Here is a 24,522-nt window from a genome sequence, read left to right on the forward strand (position 1 = left end):
AGRTGATAAGGACTGGAGAAAGGCTAACGAGAAGTGAAGGTCAGCAAGGACAGAGGCAACAGCGACCTACAGAAGGGAAGAGAAGGCAGCCGGAGGCAAGCTGTGGTCTGCGGCCGGGTACGCGTGCAAGGGCGCTCACGCTGCTCGCTGGGAGCAAGCTGACACTGCTCACCTGCCTTCTCCTGAGAGCAGATGTTTATTCTGCACTGGCCTTRGCTCCTTTCTGTTCCTTCTCTAGAGGTAAATTTGTTCCATTGATGCAGCTTTCAGGAAAGGGGTCTCTGCTTTGCRAGGTACTGGCAGAAAGGCGTATCCTGTGGGGATGCTTACCTCCCTCTCCTTTCTCTTCTGCGGGACCTGCTAAGTGTTCTTAACGTCCTTCCCTTGGTTGAATGGAACCTATAGGGTTTGCAAAAGGATATGTATCTTGATAGGTCCAGGTTTGAACTGTATGTACATTTTGATTATGAATTATTGCCCAGCTTCATATTCAGTTATCACATCCAAAACTGAAGTGATTCGGCTCTCTTTTGTTTAAATGTTGAAACAATGCCTAGGAATACGTTACTGTCAGCCCTGAATAATTCATTATGGTAAATGAGAGATGTAAAAAGGATGGAGGATGTGGAAGGAGTCTGTGTGTACATGCATGAACATGTGCACGCATGCATGACACTTTAATACCTGCAAGCATTTYATATGGGTTGGTGTCTTGCCTCTTTTGTTTGTAGAGTAGCACTTGTGCAATACTAATTGTTTGCAGTTTGAACATGAAATGAGATGGTAATCTTTAATTTGACCTCCCTTTCATCACTGTTAGTATTTATATTAATATTTGCTGGTAATTTGATGGAGCTGTGAGCTATGGTGGCTTCTGTGTGCGGATGAGCTGAGCAACTGGAAAACTGGCATTGGGGTGCAGCATGTGGGGCTCCTCCAAGCCTTGCTCGGACATTAGGCTCAACAGGAGCCTGGCCTGAGTGAAAATGGAAGGAGAGTTGCAGCAACGCTTGCGTGCCCAGGCCTTCGGTTCTGGCTGGGTATTCTGCACTGCTCCATCTGGTGCATTTCTGCAGCTCTCTAACTGATCAGTGCGAGCTGATTCCCTTCTGTTATTGCTCGTTCACGCTGGCACTGAGTGTTGTTGCTGCAGGTGTGGGTTTGCCTATGGGTTCCTGTAGATAGCAGTAAGCATTCTGCGTATATGCAGACAGTCAACTGCAGTGTCCGTTTCTGCTTTCCTGTATGAAGCCACATGAAACACTTTGCTAGGTAAGAAGTCTATAAAACTTTGACTCACTTATATCAGAAAATCATTTAAAGCAGAATTTCTTGACGTTATGATGACAGAGTATTTGTACTATTAATTCCTTTTCTACAAGGTGCCTTCCTAAGATGCACTTTATTTTGGATGGGCTTTAGCAACACCTTTTCCTTTCTTTTTTCTTTGCCATAATTCTCTCCTCTCCTCTATCCTTAGTTTATCTCTTCTGAAATTCAGGAAGGCAGTCCTAGAAAAGGCAAATAAAATACAACTTAYCGTGACTAAACATGTGACAGAATAACAAAATTGTATGTCTAGTAGCTTATTTTAAGCCAAGTATGCTGTCTAAGCCTGGCACGTTTGCATTCCATGCCCATAATTAATTCCAGGTAAAGTCTTGCTTTATATTATTGCTGGCAGAAATGACTTGGGCTTTTGCCTCGAGTGTAAGAGCTGGCGGTGATTTCAGAACCACTTCTGCCTGGGGAGGGAGGTGACTCAGATGTTTGTCAGCATCAACAACCACTTTCCACCCATCCCAGTAAGACCTGTGGCCGGGCGCCCTGCTCTTTCGGGGGAGTGTTGGAGTGAGCAGGAGACACCAGGAGCTGCCTCTCCTTGGAGATGTGGATTAAATACAGCCCGGTGGCTCAAATTACTGATRGAATAGTAATGCTTTCTACTAATAGTAACAGGCTTCTTTTTAAGTTTAATTTTATAAAGCTTCATGTTCCTAGAACTGTATTCCTTTGAATACATACAGCTGAAAACCTGTAAGGACCACTATGATGGTTGTGTCTCCCCTTGACTCCAGTGGTGGCCTGCATTGACATCTTAGTAATATTAAAGATGCAAGTTAAAATGATGGTTCTTATATTGGAGAGCAGAAAAAAATTTTAGTTAAAGATAAGAAGAATATTGAAGCTAAATTGTGGGAAAGCTACCTACTTAATTGTAGCAAAGAATAAATAGAGAGATATGCAAGCCCCAGATGCTGTAGAGGAAACCTCCCTATGTTTCTAGTTTTTCATGGTGATTTCAGATTTCAATTTCTAATTATTCTCTCAGGAAATTATTGGGCTCCAGATATTTCCATTAGATAGAGGCAGGTTAGAACAGGGATGTTCCACCAAACTGAAGAAGTACATGCCGTTCCTAGCAATTGGTTCCTTGCGTTGAAGGGTCCAAGGAAAGGTACAAAAAGGCTCTGTTAGAAGCTTAATTTATGAATAGTGTCTTTCTAATGCATACAATAAAGTGATTTGCAGATTACTGATTAATATCACCCTGGAACGTTTAATCCTTCTTCTCGATTAGTTGTTTGTTCTGAGTAATTAGCCACAAATAAACAGTCTTGCAGCCACCAGAATGTATGTATTTACCCAGTGGATTAAGTATCAAATATTTGCTTTCCTCTTTTTCTAGGGGGTGTTTATTGCATTGAAAGCTTGCGAAAGCTTATGTTTTCTGCTGACCTGTTATTTTTGCCCATGTACATGCAGCTGCAGCGGTTCCCTAACTGCATGCTTATTTTCCTGTGTGTTTGGCCTATGTCCATGTGCGCTGTGTGGCATGTGCTTGCTCCTCCGTCCGGGCTGCTGTCTGTGTTGTTTTGTGCTTCCAGATAGCGGTGGGTGCGCTCGCAAACGCGCTGCCATGTCTGTCACATTAACAGCCGTGAAGAGAGTTCAGAGTTCTCCAAACCTGCTGGCTTCAGGTATAACAACTAACCAGTGATAAGCTGCCCCTTTCTGTCCGCACCATTTCTGCAGTATTACTCCACAAGGAGGAGAGGGGGGACCATATTTTCCATTCTGCTGACAGCCCTGTGAATTAGTTCTCCAGTGCTCCTTAAAACACAGTCTTATTTTCTGTCTGACTGCACTAGTCGGAGCGTTAAAAGTTCACACCAAACAAGTACAATAGGGGAGGATGAATGAAGGATGAGTCAGAAAATACTTGCAAAATCAAGTCTTTGTTTTGTACATCTTTTCAAGTATGAGACAACTCCACAGGAATAAAAATTCTGTTGGAATTTATGGAACAAATTTGGTTGCTCCTCTGAGGAGAGTGGAAGGGTCATTGGGATTACTTTGTATATAAACTTTAGGAAACATTGGAATTTTGTTTCATAGCAACTCTTGTCACCAATTTCTATCATTCCAGCCTATGGTGCAAGCCTCTCAGTATCTTGGGGKTTTTTTTTGCACTTACAAGTAATGATAAATAGTGCTATTGGATCTGTTATTTGAATGTATTAGATGAGTGCTTATTTTAAATGATTTTTAGCTTGTTTAAAAATGTTGCAATTTAAAATTCTTTTTAAAATATTATAATGATAAGAAATCTTTAAAAGATCAAATCTGCCCTAGATTGATAGTATGTTGGTCAGACAGCTGCTGTTTTGCTTTGGACTGACAAAGAAAGCCTAAGGATCTTTCTGTGATGGGCCACTCTGACAGGATCTGTAGGCATCCTTTAGGAATTAAAATAAGCCTTTCCAGCCCATCTTAATGGAATGATTTTTTTCCTGATATCTAGATTTAAAATGACAGAAAAAAGGAGAGAAAAAAAAAATTATTGACTGCCAGAAATAGCAGTGACTAAATAATAGTAGCTCTCAGTGCACTATCATAACCCTCTGCAGAATYTAGTTGTGCAATAAATGCCAGTTACCTGTGGCATAATATTCTGAGGCATAGTTAGGTAACAGATGGGAAACTGGACATACAAARCTCATATATGTGTATATTATATGTATAGAATAGTCTTTTCAAAATACATCATTCAAAGAATTTTCCTAGGAAAGGGAATTTGTCTTCATTTTAAAAACTGCATGTTTGACGCCATGACAAGTACTGTTTCACAAGATTAATTGGTACACTTGGAATTACACCAGAGCCTTTAAAATGGCTTCTGAAAGATATTTGGCCTTAATATGCAGTAAACTGAGTGATGATGCCTTTGAAAGACATGTATAGGAATGCTTCTGTCTCAGCAGCTGGACCTGTGGGAGAGGGGGAGTATAGCTTTTTTAGGGGGAAGGGTATAYGTTTTTCTTCTCCCATTCCTTTACCTATTGCCTGTAAGTGTCACTGATATTCCTTGAACTCATAGGTAGATTCTTTTAGTAACCATAGCTACTGCACTCTCTAAAAATATATACATATGTGCACATGTAGGTATGCCTGTATATCTGTAGGTATCAAATTCCTAGCAGGGTCCCTATAACCCACCTAAATTTTAGCTAGCTCACAGTTTGTAATGATTAGTTGCTGTTTGAATCAATAGTTTAATTATTAAAAAGAAATAAAACTCGTACAAAGATTTACTTGGTGATTTACAGATGTTTTCCAGTTTTTCGAATTTGGTATTAACCTCTTCATTGGRTCACTGTGATGAAATTAGATTTGATACCCTACCTGCAGAGTCATAGCAAAAGAACAATAAGTAAAAGTAAACATGTCTCATCACTCAGATCACTGAATATTGGGCCAAATTGTTTTCCAGCTATAAATATGTTATATGGAAATAGCCCTGTGAAAGAATCTCCATACTAGGACACCACAAAGTATTCACAAGCTAGGAACTTCGAACTAGATGCCACGTGCAATTCCTTGGTTTAAGATGTTGTCATTCTTTTTATTGTTATTTTTATTTCTGATACAAATTAATGTTGATGTTTCTTTTTTAGGTTCTGAATCTCAGTCTCCAGATTCAGGTAAATAAAACTGTTCTTTATGCYTCTATGTTTTACCAATGTAACTGTTTTGTAAATGGATGAATTACAATCATTTATTTGATTTCATTCTYCCATGTATCTACATTTCAGGAAGCACCATTAAGCTTGTAATAATAATTATAGGTGGCTCGAGACCTCAAATTCCGGGCTTGCTTGAGAAGCAGCCTTTCCTGTAACACAGTAGCATGTTGGCAGAAAGTGAGTTTTATAAGAGATTACAGGCTGCTGATTTGCCACCTTTACCTCGAGTGGCCCTTGCTGCTTCATTTTTAGACTCTTCCTCAGGCGTGCATGTTGTGCCCACCCCACTCAGCAGCCTGCTCACATATGTTTCTCACCATCTTTCAATATTTTGCCGTTGAATCTGTAACTTGCTGAAGCAGAAATGGTATTTCCCTCTGCATACTGGGACAATRTCTCGAGGCTTCTTCAGCTTAGATGATAAAGCTAAAATGTAGTTGCTTGGCTAAAAAGTAGGAGTGTCATTCAGATTAGGAAATAAGGCACACTTATTCTAGCAATCGGATCTTGTCATGAAATTGCCATGACCAGATGCCTTTATGTGAGCTGGGATGTTCTGCAAAATGTGTGGCCCAGCTGTGAAATTCAAGAATTCATCTGTTGGATGTACTTTAGCCTGCTTTGTGCAAGGGCTGAAACAACAAAATTCATTTATGTGTGTGCTGTCGAGAGCATTAAACTGCTGCCAACAGCCTTGACAATGCTTGAGTTTTCTTAATTTTAGAGATAAAAGGGGCAGCTTTAAGGTTATTCTCATACTTCCTTGATAATATCAGCAGCAGCGTTTGTTCTGCTATAGCTAAACATTTGTAGCTAAGTAGTTGGTTTGGTAGTTAGGTTGCTTGGTGATGATTGATGATAGCAATACACAGATCTACTGATCACTAAATTGGGCTTGATTCCCTCACGAAAAGCTTGGAGGTCGTRTGATGGAAGTAGAGAGACCCTGAATGGAGACACTAGCAGTTCGTCTCTCACAGCAAAAGGTTTTAGGAGTGTGCGGCCAAACCTCCAGGATAAAAGATCACCAACTCAGGTAAGCTGAACGCTCCAAGTTGCATGCTTTGACATGTGTGTGGGTTGATTTGGGGTGATATCATATACAGATGGGATACCCCTATAGAACATTATCCTGATGTGTTGCAGACGGTGCAAGTCACCTGGGGACATGCGCTGTCACGAACTGCCTTACTGCACAGATCAATTATACTCTCCCAGGGTGCACGTCTGCAGCTTAAGACAAATTGTTTCAAAGAGTAAGATAGCCCACTAAAGAGAGTAGGTGTGTACAAATAAAGCCTTTAGGAGTATTGCCAGATGTCAGAGTATTTACTAATATTTTCTGCTTCAGAGAAATGCATCTGTCACCAAATAATMCCTGAAAAAAAAGGTTTTGTAATTTTAAGGTAGATGATGTCTGCCTATTTTGCAGAATGATATAATGAGAGCATGATAAAAAAAAATGCTTGGAAGCATACTTATTTATACAAAAATGATTAACATTTCAATGTTAATACTCCTTCTGTTACTATTTTAATTCAAAAGTTTTAAAAGGCTGCGTGTGTATGTGTGAGCTGTGAATAATAGCTTGTCAGCTGAGATCATGGAGGAATTTTAGAAATAATTTGCACATATATGAGCAATTTCAGTCAGAATTCTCTTTCAGTAATAATTTGTTAAAAAAAGAAAAGACCAGAACGTTGTGGGCTCCCTTCTGATCCCACTTTGCTTTTCCCGTGAGCAAGTGGAATATTTCGTTTTCTAAACACCAGCTGTACAACTCTATACCAAAACAAGTCAGGAACCTGAACAATTTATTTTTCCATTGAGTTGAGCAATGTTGAGATGAGGCCTKAGTTCCTTTTATAGAAGATAACAGGAAAACTCAAGATTGACTTCTAACATTTACTTTCTTTCTGTTTCTTCTTCCTCAATGTTATTTTGCTGTGTGTGGATGCTTTTGGCAAATAAGGTGCCTCTGCCTCCCCCTAGAAAAGAAAGTTTTCAGAGAGCAAGAATAACTAATCACAAGGAGGACAGAATTAATCTCCCGGCAGTAACAGCTGGGCCAACTAAACACCTCCCCATAGAAACTGCCTGCTGCACTAACGAGGAGTCTGASCAGAAGACGATGTCTGCTCAGATATCTAACACAAGTGTGTCCTATGTGCAAAAAATCACCAGACCGCTGGTCCCGGWGTCCAGTGTGGGCACGAGCACCGTAGCTGGCATTAGTGCTGCTCTCTGCCAAGGCCACAGGCAGCAGGCTCAAAAGCGTAGGGTATCTGCCCTGAAATTAACCCACACACAAGACCCAGCAAGTAGCGTTGCCTGTAATGCCCAGCAGCAGCTCAAGCCTGTTGAAGTGCCAGTATTTCCACAAAGGCCTGTTTCACCTGCCTGTAACCCCGTGCCTGAGATACACACAACATCTCTTTCCGTTCAGATAGCTCCCATCCCTGACAATAAAGCAGAGCCTGAAACCCAAGAACATCCACCTAATATTTCTCCAGACACTTCAAAGATGCCTTCAAAGGATTTGGGACAAAAGTCTACAGTTCCACCTTCTGCACAGGCTGCAGAATGCCATGTGGTATATTTAACTTTTCCATCTTTTATTTTAGATCAGTCATGAATCATTTAACTCTCTGTTTAGTTTTACTTACATGATCAAAGTTAGAACCTTGTGTTTTCTGGGTAAAACTACCTGTTGAGTGAAACAGAACTGAACAAAACAAAACCTCAAGTTTTTAGAAAAGCATTTCCAAAAAAAAAAAGAAAAAAGAGAAAGAAATTTCAGCACAGTTGGTCTGGAAGGTAACTTGTTCCTGTGAGAGGTCTTAATGGAGTGCAGATGCTCAGTAGGTCATGGCTGCGTTATAGGTGAGACATCTGTTTGAGTGGTCCTTCTAGGACTTGATTTAAAGGTTTTATGCCGCTGTAGGTGCTGCAGGAATCGCATATAGATGGAAAAGGGTTATGTTTTCTTTTGTTTCCTCAAATGCAGCTCTGCCAATTTGCTAGACCCATAAAAAAGCATTTTCTGAGTCAAGTTTGAGCATTGAGCAAGGCTAGACACCACTGTCTGCTTTAGAAGGAAATAGGTAGAATAAAATCTCTTGAGTTGACCAACTCTATATCAAGCGTCACAGCACATCACATCTTCTCTGTGTACCCTGTACGGCACGTACCCTGTGCCTGGCATAGAGAAATTTCTCTCAAGCATGTTCATCTGGGAAAGGTCTCATCCACACAAGATCATATAGGAAAGATGCCAAAGGTCTCTCTGAAGGGTCTGTATGTTTATGCTGTAAGAGATGTTGTCAAGCGTCATAGCAAATATGCACACTTGTGTGTGCATGAGAGATTATGTGGTTGTATTTAAAAAAAATACCTGCAGGAGGCCAAGATTTTTCTGATACATGTTTTGCTGTGCACCAGTGATACAAATTGTGCATTTTTCTATAGTTCTTCTGCTATTTATTAGTTTAAAACAAAAGTTAACAAAACATTTCTGAGACCTCCAGCTATATATTGGAAAGAAATGTTCAAAACCATCGTCAAATGCAGCTTAGAAATAAGTTTCTATTTAAAACCTGCAGAGCAGGACATAGAGAACTTGACTCAGTAAATTTTGTCAAAAGCAACAAGTCCATTCAAGTGAAAGCCACAGTGAAGGAATAATGTCAGAAACAAATGAAGGAGCAAAAAAGCCTTTTCTGGTGAATGGGACAGTACTGTGCAAAGATTATAGGAGGCAGATTTGCAAACATTTCAAATATGGGCAGTGGTGGATGCCACCAGACAGTAAAACTCAAAAACGTGACTAATACAAGTTACGGCTTTATATGTTTTCACTTAAATAGCAGTTTGGCCTGTTCATAGAATGATGCATTTCAAATTCTCTGAAACAAAGTCCTTGACAGCTAGAAAATATTAAGGAAAACATCTTTTATCATCTAAAATAATATTTATTCAAACTCAACATGATGAACAACAATTTATTTTCTAGCTTTTCTTTTCCCGTAGACATTGCAAGGACAAATTTTGCTTTTCTGATTTTAGAATCAAAAAAAGCCAAAATTTTATACAAAGCAAGCCAAAATAATACTTAGGCTGGTATGACAGTTCTGCAAATTTATTTTTCTACTTTTCCCTTGGTTCTGTTGCAGAGACAAAGATTGGAAATATGTCAACTGCATTTCTTTGAAGAAAATGATAAAATATGAAACTGATTACAGAGATGAATTAGAATATAGTCAACTTTTCAAGCCACATCCCTTGGCTGATCTCTTGCCTGCAGAATTCAGCTGACATTTTCCCAATGTTGATGATGGAAAATATTTCTAAACATGGGTGTGAGAATGTATGTCTGATATCACAGCCAAGCAGTAGGACTAGTGGGTTTTGCTAGCTGTGTGTTAAAACAGCATATGCAAAACCGGAGCACAAATCAATGTGAGTAGTGTTATAAACTATAACATCAGGTGAGATCCCAAAGCCAATGACCTGTTAGCAACAAAGAATACAGCTGTATGTCTAAACAGCTTCCTGATGGGGATCTCTGGTTCAAATCTCAATGTCTTTTAGCTGATGCCAGAAAATTTGCCCCCCTAGCCCTGTATGTCATGGTAGTTGTGAAGTTCACTATTTGTGTCATATGGACAAGTCATCTTCCGCATATATGTGTAGTAGCGCTCCCGTTAATAGCCCTTGTTCTGGGAGCTCTACAGGGCTTTGCACAGCAGTTTCAAGCATTTGTGTATGCACTGATCATAGGCTGTCAACTCAAAATTGCCTCTTGTTAAGCTAAATCCTCGAGGATGCTCTCAGGCTCCACATTAGGCCTAACAGGAATTTTCAAAGCTGCTGTAGAAGTTCTCAAGAACAAAAACATCCCAAAAGTCAAAGGCACCATAAAACCCAACAACTCTCCCTCCACAACAGGGTTTGTGTTTGGAGGGTGAAGGGATGGGAGTAGCTAATYATCACTTCTCAAATAGTAGAGATGATGTACAGAATAGATTAAATACTGCTCACATGTGTGGGTGTCTATATATGATAGTACAAGTGCATTTATATGAAGCCAGAAAGTGTGAAAAAATACAGCTGAGCATGAAGAAACAAGAGACAGCCAGTATGTCCCATATGGTCCAGCAAGCTCCTACAGAAAGACTTTGCAATGTTCTGGAATGTATCTTGTCTGTGCTCCTGTTTGCACTTCATTTTAGAGCTCATCTGCTGGGACGTTGGGAGCAAGCAGAAGTGTGGTATGACTCACTGAGTGACATTTTATAAACACTCCTACTCAGAAAGGTTAAACCCCTTAGAGGTGTATGTATAGTGAGAAGCATTCAAGCTACTTAATATCGGACTTACTGGAACAATGCTACTGTCATGAGAGATGCTGCTCCTCTAAAGCCTGCTGCAGATATAGGGGAAATAGCCCAAACTGCATGAGCAGAGAAATTAGTAGTTGTTAATATGAGATTGTGATTGACAAATTTAGTTGTCCACACCTCCTATTAAGCACCAGTTCTAAATTGATGAAAAATTGAGCAGCATCTTCTGTAGTAAACACCTGGCATTTTTATCCTTCATTTTGTTCCTGCTTTCATCAGTGTCGCCTTGTTCTGGACACCGCTCTAAAACTGAGGCTGCAAAACCTGGCTTGACTTCCACAGATGAGYTGACACTTGGCTAATGCTGGTGTCATGAGAGGAATAGAGGCTATTAGGCTGGATGCTTAGGAAATTTTCTTTTGCCAGCTTTATAACTAACCTGTCAAACTGGCTCRAATGAGCCTAGAATTCAAAAAAAAATGTTCCTGAATTGATTTATATAATGTAGACGTTACCGTTTGTTGTGTATTGACAAGGTACTGAGTGGTGTAGAAAGCAGAGGAGACAGGCTTCAACATTGTGGGGACAGGCAGCAAGCCAAGGAAATTGAACACATAATTTTCATTTTACTTTGTGCTGAACACCTTCCCTATACTGAATTTAGAATATGCAGATTAGTAAAAATGGATATAGAAATACAACTTGCAGCATCAGTTTGGAAATTTTGACATCAGCCTACAGCAATGAAACGTCAGAGGTATTTTTACCCATTTGTGTAAGTGTATGGGTGTAATCTGAATGTCTACTAAACTTTGCGTATGTATTAACAAAATGMATTCATTTATCCTTGAGTTTTCACGTGTCCTGACTGTTGAAGCAAGGCCAGCACTTTGGTGTTATTAGTAACCTTGCACCACACTGCAGATCTTTCATTAATATGATTAGTGTCTGATTTTAAAACCAGTACTAGGGTCACCTGTCCAGTTAATTGAGTTGGGTGCATAGTGTGAGCTTCAGGCCTGACGTGCTACTGTTSTATGGGAGGTGAGCATTCCTAGGGAACAGCAGAAAGCTTGGCTTGAGATCTTAAATTCACACACAATGTTGATACTCTGCCTCAAGGGTCAGTAGTGAAACTGCATCCATCAGCTCCACAGCTCAAGCTAATTACACAATTTGCATTATTTTACATCATTCTAATGGATGAAGTTGTGTGGCAGCTAATCCACCTGTTTCTGGTAGCATTTTGTGGGATATGACAAGAACAAACGTCATCCGAAGGACAGTGAATTAACCAATATTAAAAAATAAAAATTAAAAAAAAAAGAGGCTTTGAATGTGTTCAACCTGGTCCTTCAAGTATTTTTCCCAATGATCATAAATACTGATTAGTAGTAGCCAGGTATTTAAAGTTTACCAACACTCATGTAGAGAGAAGCATTTTTTAAATGATCGAWTCTGTTTCTGAAAATGCTGCTTTCAGGCACCATTTCAAACACTTGCAGTRCTACAGGGTAAAGGCTCCACCAGCCAGCATATTAAAATTTTACTTTACAAGCTGTGAGACTTCATGTTGGGAAGCAGTAACCGGAATTGCTGCGTTCCTTAACACGTGATACTGTGTTCTCTTTAAGAATTTAGCTTGGTGAAATCAGCTACCATTTGCCAAACACAATATACTTAATTGTGAGAATCTAATTTTGTTTGCTCTCTGGATGCACCCTGAATATCCTTTCCTGTATTGTCTGTCCCTCCTTTTCTCAGGTTTGCAGGCAGTAATCTCAGTTTGTGTTCAGAAGGCTGCTTTAGTTTTCCTGAGTCTCTAGAATTACCTGTTATCATGAAGGTTTAGAGATTGATCTTGGTATTTTGGCTCAGACACATTTAGCTACTTCTGTGGATGCTGAGAGGATGTCTTGTCCCAAGGAGGTCAGAGCTTCCTATTGATACTGCCTTAACTGCAGTACCTCCAGGTTCCTGTCTTTGGCTGGAGATCTTGATTTGAGACTTGAATGCTGGAATTGGGCATGAGTGCCAGTTCAGTGTTCACATTTTGTGTCATTTTCTATCTAGCTGTGAGCTGCAATACTGTGCACCATTACCTGCTATTTTTTATGGATATGCATGAATTCATGCATCTTAAGCCCCTTTATTAGGCTATAAAAACASCTGTTTAGGCTCCACATGTGGTTGCTGTTCATGAAATTGTTTTAATAGTATTTCATTGCATTCCGAGGCATCCACTGGTAAATTAGTTTTCTCAAACTCAAAGCTTTTGCAGTCATGCAGTACTTAACCTCTTTGAACTGTGTGGAAACCTTTTGTTTATTTTTTAAGCTGCAGGTTTGAAACATTGCTCAGAATAAAATGTGCTAACTGCTACAATTACTGCTTTTAGCCGTAGCTCTCGGCTATTCCCATGCACTCTGTAGGTCCGGTAGCGCCCAACAGGTTTTTTCCAAAGCATTTGGAGGAAGTGATGGATATATGTTCACTTGCCTAGATTTTCTGAAATGTTTGTTCATACAGATGGCCTTACCTCATTAAGACTATTTGTGTAAATTCCAGTTGATCTCAACAAGAATTATGGAGCTGGGCCCCCAATCACCTCTAATAAGCAGCACAGTTTGGGTTATGTTCCAAGTCTTCTATAAGAGATTTAAAGATATTTTCAGATTGTGGATTAAAATGCCAAAATGGCATTTTAATCTTAGATTAAAAACATTTTCAAAAGATTAACGATATTTGCATACCCCAGAACACAGGAAATAAGCATGGTGTCATCCATGACAATGTGATATCTTTAAATAAAAGCTGACTTTATTAAGTAGCAATTACTGACTGTAGTATCTTACTGTCCTCTATTCTGTGTGTATTTAAAATCCTGAATAGCCTTTCCCTGAAGCTATTCAAGGGTTCCCCAGCTCTATCAGAAGCGAAGCCATTAGTGCTGAAGTGAGTAGTATTTTGACATACTGGACAACATGATGGAAAGCTTGTGGCTGACAGATGGTGTAGAGGGATTTGTAGAGCTGTTTAACAAAACTCAGCTTGGAAGCCAGAAAGTAACACGGACTGGATGCCAACAGGCCTTTCCTGGGCCTTTAATTGAACAAGTTGAATGTACAGGACTTGCTCTAGCCCACCGTCCTGTGACTGATTTGAAACATGGGAACATAAAGCTCATACAGGATGTGTTATCAGAATTGCTCCCATGAGGTTGTTCTCTTGTAGAACAATGCTGAAACCATGCAGCTGCTGTGTTTTGTCTCAGGACTAGATCATCCCTGTCCTTTTCTGTTCCCACTCCTTTCTCYTCACACTTAAACCAGGTACCCTATTAATCCTTGTGTCCTCTAATGCTGAATCTGCCAACCTTGCACTGTTACCCAGTAGGCTGGCAGGGTGCTTCCAGGGTGCTTGAAATTCTAAGGCCATCCAAACATTTTTATCGGTGAGGCAGTGGAGAAGATACATTCAGTTATTAATAAAGATTATAAAGAAAAATCTTTATAATCTATAGTTTGCAGGTCATGTGAACATTCAATTCTAGGGTTTCCATTTAGCTTACAGTCTTGTCAATCTGTACATGACAGTTCATCTTAAAATGATCTTTTCCTTGGAGGGGAAAAAGGGGCAGCGTTTCTGCTGCTGGAGTTGCAGAGCCCTTTTTCCKTGTAGAAACGAGACGAACATATGGCATTCACTAGTCTCATATTTATGTAAAGTATAAAATAGTGTGAACTTCATCAGGGCTCAAGTGAGATCATTTAATCTGTGGAGCACGTTATGAATATTCATCCCCAGCACACTATGGTTTCTGGCATTGCTTCCAGTAGTATTTGATGAGTTCCTTTCTTTCAATTTTTTTCCTGCTTTGTTATAGTGCGTGGTTGATTTCTTTCCTAATCCATGTGAATGTGAACTTCCTAGGGCTGCTGAAAAACTTAGGCTTTTGTAATTCTCCTACACACAGCAAGAGGCAAAGGGAAAAGGTTTTATTCATTTGGTAATCTATTTTCTTTTCTTATTTTTTTTTTTCCTTCAAAACTCAGCTTGGAAACCAGAAAGTAACTGCCCCTGTGATGGAGGTAAATGCTTCACAGACACACAGACAATCAGCAACAGAAGCTTCTCCACTACCTCCTCCTCCTCCTGTGGTACCAGTTAACAGAGCCTCTTTCTCACCAGACAGTGGCACCCATCTAGTGTCATACTCTTTGCCAGCGCTTGGTGATTTGTTGCCTTCACGCTTTTATAAACCCCCAGCCCTTTCCCCTTTTCCATACAAACCCCCCTTCCTAGCTCCCGAAGGCGCAGTCCGCAGGAGCGATGCAGCCTCTGTAAGCGCAGACTCTGCCCTGAGCGAGTGCTCCTCCCGCCCGGCGAGCGAGTCCTCCACAGCCCTTCTAGACGAGCTGCAGACTTGCAGCTATGACACCACTGACTGCTCTGAGACACCTTCCCCAACCTTGAGCCAGATGTCCGCGCTCTCAGATGGCACCACCTTAACCAGCACTGCTGCCACCTCTCATGTAATTATCCTTCCTTTTTTCCGCCTCCGTTTTGTTCAAACAGGTTGTCAGAGGGGAAAAGGATTCAAATTTGTCTTGTCTCATTATTCAGACACATATTCTGTTAAGAGTTTTCAGTGTCTGCAGCCTGAGAATACATTTTGCAATAGTTATTAGCAAAAATAATTTGCATAGCAGATACAGTAATAGTCAGGGAAATGACACCCAGTTGTTGCAGAGATCAGTGCTCAGCCAAGGTTTGTACCGGGCATTTAGAATAAGTGAGTCATTCAATAAGTATCTGATCCAAGTGCACTAAATGAAAGGGGGCTGTTGAATTTTAACAGATTTGTTTATAATACTTAGTGGTTTACAGGTTTGCAGAGTAGCCCTTTGGGCTACTAACATTTTTTGGTTTACAATGATGTATAGATTTCACTAATACAGCTTGTAAATTCGTAGTAAATATTGGCCGTACTTAACACATTTTTTTTCCTTCAGCCATGACCACTGACTGCATGAAGTTGCTTCTGTTTTCTCTCCTCTAACTAACCTTTCCCCCTTAAACACAGTTTCTTACAGGAGTGAACTTCATAAATAATCTTGTAGTTTCTTAGTATCTTTTTCCTTTTCTCTTGGTTAAGTCAAGGAGAACAGCAGTTTCCAATTACATGCTTTCTATGTACATTCAATTTTCTCTAGTTTAGTACACTCATGTATGAGTAAACAGAAAAGGGATAGAATTTAGGTCAAATCTATATCATTTTCTCATTTCTTTTGGGATTATCTGTATGATGAAAATGAGTCAGAAGTGGACCTTCATTTAGACTCAGCAATCTGGTGCTGAATAAAAATTTTGCATCAAGACCAAAGTTTTACGAGGTCCCAGCAGTGTTCCAACTTGAACTTACCATGCTGAGGTATCAGTGCAGTCATTTACAAGTCTAATCAGAACACTTGGTCTATAAAGAGCAGAAGGTGTATATGTTTTTAAGCTTTGTATAAATCTTCTGAAAAGTAGTTTGATCTCCAAAACTTGCAAATAGCCCCTGAGCAAGTAGCTACCCACAGTCAATGCTCTGGATGCTGTTTAAAAGATAACAGGCATGTAAAAGCTGTCATTCCTAACTCTTTCCAAAGAATCAGCCCTGTAAATCTGCATACAGCCTGGCCTTGTAACCAAAGAGCGTGTTTGGTAGGGACTGGTACTGAAATAACACACTGCCACTACGTGACTAGCTACGGGCTGCATGGAGCATCTGTCTTTTCTGCTAAGCTACTTGTGAAATAATCAGCTAACTGCATTTTTTCTTTGGGAAATGTTTTTGTAAGCTGAAATGAGCAGCCCTTCCCTTTTCCCATGGGAAGGGATGTATCATAGTCTGCTCTGGCCAGCACTCCTACTCTTAATGGCCAGGCAGGTGTGGACTTAACAGTGTTTTGCCATTAATGGATAAGGAGGAAAGGATGAATCTTCCATCAAAGGAAAAAAACCCTGGGACCCTCCTAAGATCCTTATAGAGAATGTACCTGAGGTGAAGATCAATCAAGAGGGAGCATAAGGAAAAGGAGGTTCTCCCCCTGGGCTGGGCACTGCCTCCTTCACCCAATGGTGAAGTTGTCCACTTATCGTGTAGGGGCACCTACATGCACATTCGTGACTGTGCAACCTGTCTTTATGAGAGGGAGCACTGCCTGGTGGGTGAGCCCTGCTGCCTCACCCAGCCATTGGGGAGAGCCCAAAGATCACACCAAGATGGAGAGGTTTTGTTACAGAAACGCACAGGAGCAGCTTCCCCGTTTGGAAGGACTCACACTAGTTCTTTCCTAAGAGAAAGAAATACCATATTAAATACCTTGCTAAGGAATAAGCTTTCCAGAAACGGCAACATGAAGGAGAAGAGAACAGGCTCAACCTCTAAATAGGGTAGAGATACATGGCCTTATCTGAGAACCTCATCTGAAAACATTTCTCCTCATCTCTTGAAACGTTCCCACTGCTTATTCAGCTCTAGTGCTCTAATCGCTTCAAGTACTTCTGGAGGATGGGTGTGAGAAATGCCAACTTTGTTTACATTTTGGGTCATGATTATTCAGAGATTAAACCTTTTGTGTTTAAATGTTTAATGGGCATATCTCCACAAGACAAACTCTTCAACTTAGCTCTAACAGATGGCATTAAAATGCCAAGCCCTTGAGTGCATCGCTGAGCTCACGTGATGCCATGGCTTTGCTGTCTTAGCCCCTGGAGGCTGAGGTACCAAAAACTTTATTTTTTTTTTCAAAATATAAACTAATTTTTAAGAATATAATATTAACGTGCCTTTTAAYGTATTTTTTCTTTGCTGTCCTAAATAGTCTCATTTTATTAGYAAAATTCATATTGTCGTACAGATTCTTGCTCTTTCAGTTTCCTGGTTGTATAAAACTGAGGAAAACTTCTAATGCTCCCAGTTCTGTGCAGATGTAAAGAAAATAACTATTCTGCATGAACAGAGGGGCTGCAGGGAGCATCTTGCCCTGTCCTGTGGAAGTGCCTGCTGCTGTCTCACGCCCTGCAGGGTGCTGCCTCCTGTTAGAGCCTTGCGGTGCTCCTTGGAAGAGCTCTGCAGCCCAGGCCTGCGAGTGCCAAAGTCAGGGGCAGGGAGGGAAGGGGTTTCAGAACTATCTCCTGTGACTAAAGCACCAGTGGCTTGTTATGCTGCAGGATTGCCAGTTTGCTTTTAGCTTTTCCTCTTCACTTACTGTTTTTTGCTCTCTTTTGCTGTTGGGAGGCTTGCCTCAGTGGCTCTTAGTGTAACTGCGATAGCTGGCGCCGCAGCGTCCCGTAGTCCCTTGGGCTGCCCGCGCTTTGGAAGGAGGCTCCATCTCACTTTGCTTTGCGGCTCCTGACAAGACGTTTCCCGTTCCCCTGCAGCGTGTGTACAGAGCCCCGTTAGCAGCAGCGGGAGCCGTGCACAGGGAGCGAGTGAGCCCAACAGGAGCCTCTCCTGCCCCTTTGTTCMCTTCCAGCATCGGACTTACCCAGACCTTGTTTGTGCAGCTCCTCTTCACTGCTCGACCACGGTCTTCGTGCCACCTGCCGTGACCGCAGTGCACTTCCTAGGCAGCTCTCTCAGGGGAGAAGGGAGGAGGCACAGGATGCAGAGGGAACATATTGTGCTTGCTTTGCCTTGAGTTTTGCGTTGCAGCGAGCGCAGATCCCGTTGCAGCGAGGTACCTGGCAAGGGGTGCCCGCTGCAGGGGCAGCCGCGCGGGGGCTCCGCGTCTCCGTTAACGGGATGTTGTTTTGTCTCTCTCAGGCTCAGGTCACAGTGAATGGCAACTCTGGCACTGCTGCCAGCCCAGTGAGCCACTTTCAAAGGCCTTTTTCCCCTTCTTCAGCCTTCCCACCACCAGCTTCTCTCAATTCCAACGTTGTTATCATGCAGCATGGCAGTATGATGGGTAAGCCTTGCACGAAACGTTTACTTTATGTGTTATGCAGCGTATTCTGATTTGTTTGGCTGGGATTGCAAACACTTACAGAGTACTCTAGAGCCATAGGCAAGGTACTGTCTGCTCTGTTATCTTGGGGGCCAAAAAGAAATAATAGTGCAGGAAAGAATAGTGTTTACTGTTAGCTACGTGGAGTTATGAAGTTGTATCCCTTGGGTGCATGAGAGTGGCCACTCACCACTCTTTTTCAGTACCTGTGCTGAGGAAAGAGCCTAAATGCAGGTCAACTCRCACAACTCCCTTAGGATTTTGCCCACTTTAAGAAACCAGTGGCCAATTTTCTACATTGCTGCTTCCCACAAGTTCTGTAATCTGCAGTGAACGCACTGCCACAAAGTGTGCATCTCTGGGCCTTTAAACACCTGAAGTCCTATCAGTTTAAAATTTATTTTTCCTTTTTCCAGGGCATTGCTTTTTGTTTTGTTTTAAATATTTAAATGATCAGTCGCACAAAGAAGCTTTCCATTTTGTCAGTATTATCCAGTTTTGTCAATACAGTCACTTGCTTGCCCTTTTCTTTCTGCCAGCATTTGCATTTTTAGATAACATATACATGCAAAGCTTCTTTGAATGTGGTCCTAGCGTTTGCTTCTTGGTTGTGCAGGCAGGCAAATTAAATGACAGTTCCAGCTCGGGGACTTAGGGCTCAGGTAAATGCTGCTTTACCGCGTCCACGCGATAAGCGCAGAACCTGCCTGCATGGGCTTCTCCACATCCCAAAGCCCTGGGTTCTTTGTTTGCTTCTACTTTTCTGATCTTAGTCTTTACCAATTTTATTTTAGAAGTATCTGAAGCAAAGGAAATGTCTTTTAGTTTTGTGCATTGCTCATGAAAAATCCCACTAACGGCAACAGTTCGAAGCCTACAAAGAGTGAAGGCTTTAAGTCCCAACTGTTTTCTAAATTTGACATCGTGCGCTTTGGGAAAAAGGCCCAAATATTCAGACATTTGCCCCACAGAGCTGCCCCTCACCATATATGTGTAGTACTGGGTTATTTACAGGATTTYGAACTTTGAATAAACAGTCGAGACAGGCATGCCAAGTACAACTCTTTACAGTAGTAACAGGCAGAAATATTTGAATTAAAATTAGAGCTTACTGTAACTAGACACTTTTCACTGAATTATATCACAATTCAAATCTTTTGCTTCAGAAAAATCAAAGATTTTTAATATCACCTGAAAGACGATTGTAATCTTCACCAGTAGCTCTRGAAATTTATCTTTGCCCCTACTCTCCTTTATCCTGCAGTAGGGATGCATCGTGCCTGCTCTTGCACAAAAACACAGTAGTCCTAATGGCCCACAAGTAGTTTGGTGAAGAAACCCTCTGCTTGGGGACACGGGCTCTTTCTCCTGCATGCAAGAGAAAATTACCTCATCTACACACCAGAGAATTTCACATGACGCATCCTAGCAGTGAAGCGTTTTTTGTTAAATCATTGACTCGCTCTGAATCTGAGGTGAACAGTAACAGCGATGTATTAATTTAGTTAATTATTAAAGGGAGATTTGCAGGAGATTAATAGAAATATTGCTAGGGACCAGCAGCAGCTTGCAGTAGACCTRAAGCCCAATGGATGGATCATCAGATGGATGCCAAATTTTGGAGGTTCTTTTGTACAGACTGCACAGTGAGGTACTTGAACATACCAATAAGGACATGAAAACTGTATCCAGGCATTTCTTTCAAAAAATTGTTATGCATCAGAACTTAATGTTTCTAACATGTATAATGTRAATCTTTGTCAAATGTTGAGTGAAATCTATTGCTCTGCTTGCAGGACAGTAATTTTTAATATTGTGCTACTTTGGGGCAGGGGGAGGAGAATATTGTAATTAAATCACTACTTCAAAGCAGGGGAAGGAAAGATGCAATTTTGCCTTATAGCAAGAAAGGCTGTGCTACCACTGCCTCCATAGATTTTGCAGGACTTGTGCTTCTTTTTTCCTTTTTGCATGRTTAAGAAGCTGTGAAAAAGTGTCTCTAGCCTACGAAATTCTGAGCTGAACAGCTTAAGACGTTATCACGCCTCTAGCTCAGGTGATGTAGGAGGGAGCCGGGGGCAGCCCCGGCTAAGGTGATATATTTATGAATGCGTGGTTGTCATCAGCCTCCTAGCGCACGTTGGAATTRTGAAGCTTGGCTGCTGAGCCCCACTATGCCGTTACACAACGTTGTGCCACGTTATCTCCACAGAGTCCACAGAGACATACTCGCAGCACGTYGAGCCTCTTGGCAGCAGCGCCGGCACCAGCACAATACCCATCTGTAGATCCTCAGAGGAAGAGAAAAAAATTACAGTCATTAAAGCGCCACATTATGCAGGGATTGGCCCGGTAGATGAATCTGGAATCCCTACAGCAATTAGAACGGTAGGAAATTCTGGGGAATCTGTGTGTGAACTCGCACAATGGTGTGATTGTTGGTAATGGGTTTTTCACATTCTTCTGGTCTTATATAATGCGGGATACAGCGCGCGTAATCACGGGGCCCATGAATATAATATTGTGTATTGAAGGAAAAGGAGCCTGCTGACAGGGGCATAATTGAGCAGCCTCATGTTTCTAGTGTTAATTATGAGGAGTCAGAATTTTGTCTCTTGTGGCCTTGCCTTTTGGAGATGGGCAGTAATTGCATTTGTCATGTCATTTTTAAAAACTAAAGAGAATTTTGCACACGCTATATATATGTATAGGTGTTTGTGTGCATGCAGATATAGTATATACATATATTTATATGTATACATACATACATGTGTATATATAAAAACCTATCTCCCTCACGTTCCTGCATTTTGGGGCGGGTATTTTTCTCATTCCACCGGCRTGGCGTAGAAATGAGTCGTTTCACCCGGCTAACTACCGGCGCGACGGAGGGGAGCGGGGACGGGAGCGCCGCACACGGGAGCCCCCGGCGGCCGCTCTCCCGCGGGATTGCGCCGGCGTGCGGGACACGCTGCCCGGGCAGCCTCTCCTGGCTGCTCCCGGGGGCGCAGCCGCGGCTGCCAGGGAAGCGCCCGCGGGCCGGGCCGCTCCGAGAAGAGGCAGCTGGAGCGGAGCSGGAGGCAGCATGAAGGCGGCGGGGCCCTTGCAGGTGAAGGTTCGCGAGGTACAAGGATGGGGCAGCTGTTGGGTTTATCCTGCCTGGCAACCCTGGCGCGCGGGGCTGTGTTGTACCTGCCAAGAAGTGCTTCCGTGCATTGGAAACTTGGGGGGAGAATCAGGAATTGATGCAGAGAGGCAATAGGGAAAAATCAGAATAAGTGGTAAAAGGGGATGTTTTTAGTAAGAATGGGGGGAAACTTTGGCATTTCCTGCTGTCTTTATTTTTGATGTAGACAAATAACATGAATAGAAGTCTTCTAAGCAAGTAAATTTACTTGCAACAGTGCTGTAGCTTCCTACCCTTTCTTAAAGCGAATATGTTCCTATATGTAAGATGCAGGGTTTTCTTTCCTTTTCTTTTTTAAATAGCTGATTTATTTAATGGGTGGATATTAGTTATATAAGAGTATAACAGAAATCCCCCTCAAGTGTGCTTAATGGAGCTGGCAAGCTGCCAAACTATATTTAACTTTCAGATCAGATGGTCTGAATCTSTAAGATTTTCTCCTGAACGCCTGCATGCAATTTGAAGAGTGACATTTTTCAGCCRCTCTTCTTTTATGTCGTTTCAGTTTCACAATATCTTGCAGCCTTTAACTTTAGTGTGGCAGCAATGAGTCCCATGATGAGATACGAGTGTAAAGATGATGCCTGTTTGTCTGAGGGTGTGTTAGACGGTGTGTCTGCCTTAAATGCCACTTTGTGCAGCTATTCTGCCTCCTTAGGATTTAGCTGGAGATAAGGGTGCTTTCAAGATACTCATCTGGGATTGCATTTACATATTGACAAGCGTAGTTGAGCCCACGGTACCCTAGTGGTGTGAGGACCAAGGGAATAGAGTTGTCAGCAAAAGTGCARGTGGGCAGCTGGGCAGCGTCTCCGCGGAGGAGCGCGGCCCCGTGCAGGAACTGGCCGACGGGCCGGAGCCGCGATCCCCGCGGGCTGCACGCGGCTGTAGCTGCAGTGCTGCTCTTTATCCAAGGGGATGCAGTGCTCCCTCTTTCTGCAAGGTCAATGGGACYCCAAACAGGAATCCTCTCCAGGGAAGTTCAGACCTGCTCTGTGTGCAGGGATAGAGAAGGTACAGAGTGGTAGAGAAGCTTTGAAATTAGTTGAGCACTGCGTGAAAGTTCAGACATCTCTGATTCATCGATCCTTAGGAAAAAGGCAGCAGCCTTTCAGAAAAGGAGCAAATGCAGATTCAGGTGTGATTGACAAACTCTCCTCCCTTTCTGTTCCTGCAAAGCRCCTCTGTGCAAAGCTGCAGAGAGGGAAAGGCTTCTTGTAAAGCGCTTCCTTCTCTGGGAGCTTATGTGCCATGTTAGCACGCAACCCCGGGAGCCTTTGAGCTCCTTCCAGCTCGGGAAAGTGCAAGCCTCAAGCCCAAAGTTCAGGTCATTGTTCAGTGTTGCTGCAGTGCCAAGCCCTGCCCCAAAGGTGGTGAAACTGCAGGGCATTAAGATAAGGTCTTTGCAAAGGAGTGACTAAAATGTTCTCTCATTAAAGCTTTCAGTCAAATGGCTCAGGCAGACTCTGCCGCTGCCAGCTGCCTAGGAAAGGAAAAAAAGAGATTCATGGAAAGCAGCAGGACTGCGGTGTTCTAGTAGTATTAAAAATGATTGCTAAAAGGATGAATTTGCAGATAACTATCAAAACAAGCATGCAGAAAACACTTTATTTTGTCAGAAGGAAGAACTTCTCTTCCATAGCTGGCGATGGAGCATTTTAGTGAGGAAAAAAAAAAATTATGTCCGCTGAAAGTCATAAATGAGTCCTTTAATTGTGTGGTTCTATGGGCTGGTCACTTACCACAGTGTTGGGGCACTTGTGAACCCAAATTGCAGATGCTTTTGCTGTCTGGAGTGCTGCCTGGCTGCTGGTGATGCAGGTCCGTGGTTCGTGTGCTTGTGGTGCACGTGCACGGCCACCATTTACTGCAGCAACACATGCAAAGCAGTGTGGCATCTGCAGTGACTTGCTGCCTTGGCATGCTGCTGATTTCTCAAAGAGTTTGGCTTTTGATGTTAGCGAATATAAACTGAGAGAGTATATTCTGGAATTCATTTTTTACATAAGGATACATCTTGTGTGGCTTATAATATAATGCAGATTGTTGACAGAGGCTTTGATGGTGGGGAGCGGGGCAGGACGGACAAGGAAAACATGTTGGGAGAGAGGGTAACACAACCTTCTTCCCTGGTCACGTGGAAGCTGCTCCAAACCTGCCCTGCGTGTGGCAATTTTTGTGGGTTTTTGGAGAACCTGGCTGTTCAGGAAGGTRTCTCTGCATGTTTGTCACTGGGCGAGCAGCAGGGTCCTCACAGGAGTATTTTTGCACTGTTTCCTATCTCTTAACCCTGATTCAAACTCAGCTGGATGACTCCTGCAGTCAGAGGGGTGGTGTGGGCCCCTGACACCAGCGCTGTCTCCTGCTCCTGCAGGACGGGAGGGATTTCCCAGAGGGAAGGGTCATGTCCCTGGTGCCATCGGAGCTGCTGGGCTTCCCTGTGAGCTTTAGAGCTGGCAGGGCCTTGAGCACCCAACAGCCTCCCTGCTTGCAGCCCTGAGAAGTCCTTTCTACCTGAGTTCTGCTGGGATTGATGCTTAAATTCTTTGGGAAAATAAAATGGCCCAAATTTACTTCTGAGAACCACCTCTTTGTCAGAAATCAAAATGTGGGTGGATGGGGAAGGGGCCTGGGCTGGACACAAAGCTCTCTCCTTCGTTTCCCCCAGGCAAGCCTCGTGGAAAGCATAACCTGCCACTACAATTATTGTCCCCCCAGCAGATCTCTGAGTGTTCAGATGACCCTCAGCTTGGCCTTTAAACAGACTCCAAAAGCCATTTATTTGCAATTTAATGAGCTGGTTTTTTGCAATCTCTCCTCAAAATGTGGAGGCTTCTTCTGCCTAGTTCCTTACAGTAAGAGCTCACCAAGTTTAACAATATAAACATATGAGTTTTAACAAGAGCAAAATTCAGGGCAGAAGTGTGATTCCTATGGAGCCATATATGAGGATCTTCAGAATACCT

General features: G+C 42.3%; 1 protein-coding gene across 2 annotated transcripts in view; it reads left to right on the forward strand.

The window, feature by feature from the left end:
* SORBS2 (sorbin and SH3 domain containing 2) overlaps positions 1-24,522 on the forward strand; it is a 115,327-nt gene that overhangs the window by 48,137 nt on the left and 42,668 nt on the right. Inside the window, exons 3-7 of one of the 2 annotated variants that reach the window (XM_026033599.1) lie at positions 2,889-2,981; positions 4,959-4,985; positions 5,942-6,063; positions 18,186-18,330; positions 20,582-20,757. In XM_026033599.1, the coding sequence (XP_025889384.1) occupies positions 2,889-2,981; positions 4,959-4,985; positions 5,942-6,063; positions 18,186-18,330; positions 20,582-20,757 (563 nt within the window). The remainder of the gene's footprint in view (positions 1-2,888; positions 2,982-4,958; positions 4,986-5,941; positions 6,064-18,185; positions 18,331-20,581; positions 20,758-24,522) is intronic. The other variant, XM_026033600.1, reaches the window with a different exon arrangement.

Source organism: Nothoprocta perdicaria, unplaced genomic scaffold (assembly GCF_003342845.1).
Source record: "Nothoprocta perdicaria isolate Ctin4 unplaced genomic scaffold, notPer1 scaffold_13, whole genome shotgun sequence".
Lineage (NCBI taxonomy): Eukaryota > Metazoa > Chordata > Aves > Tinamiformes > Tinamidae > Nothoprocta > Nothoprocta perdicaria.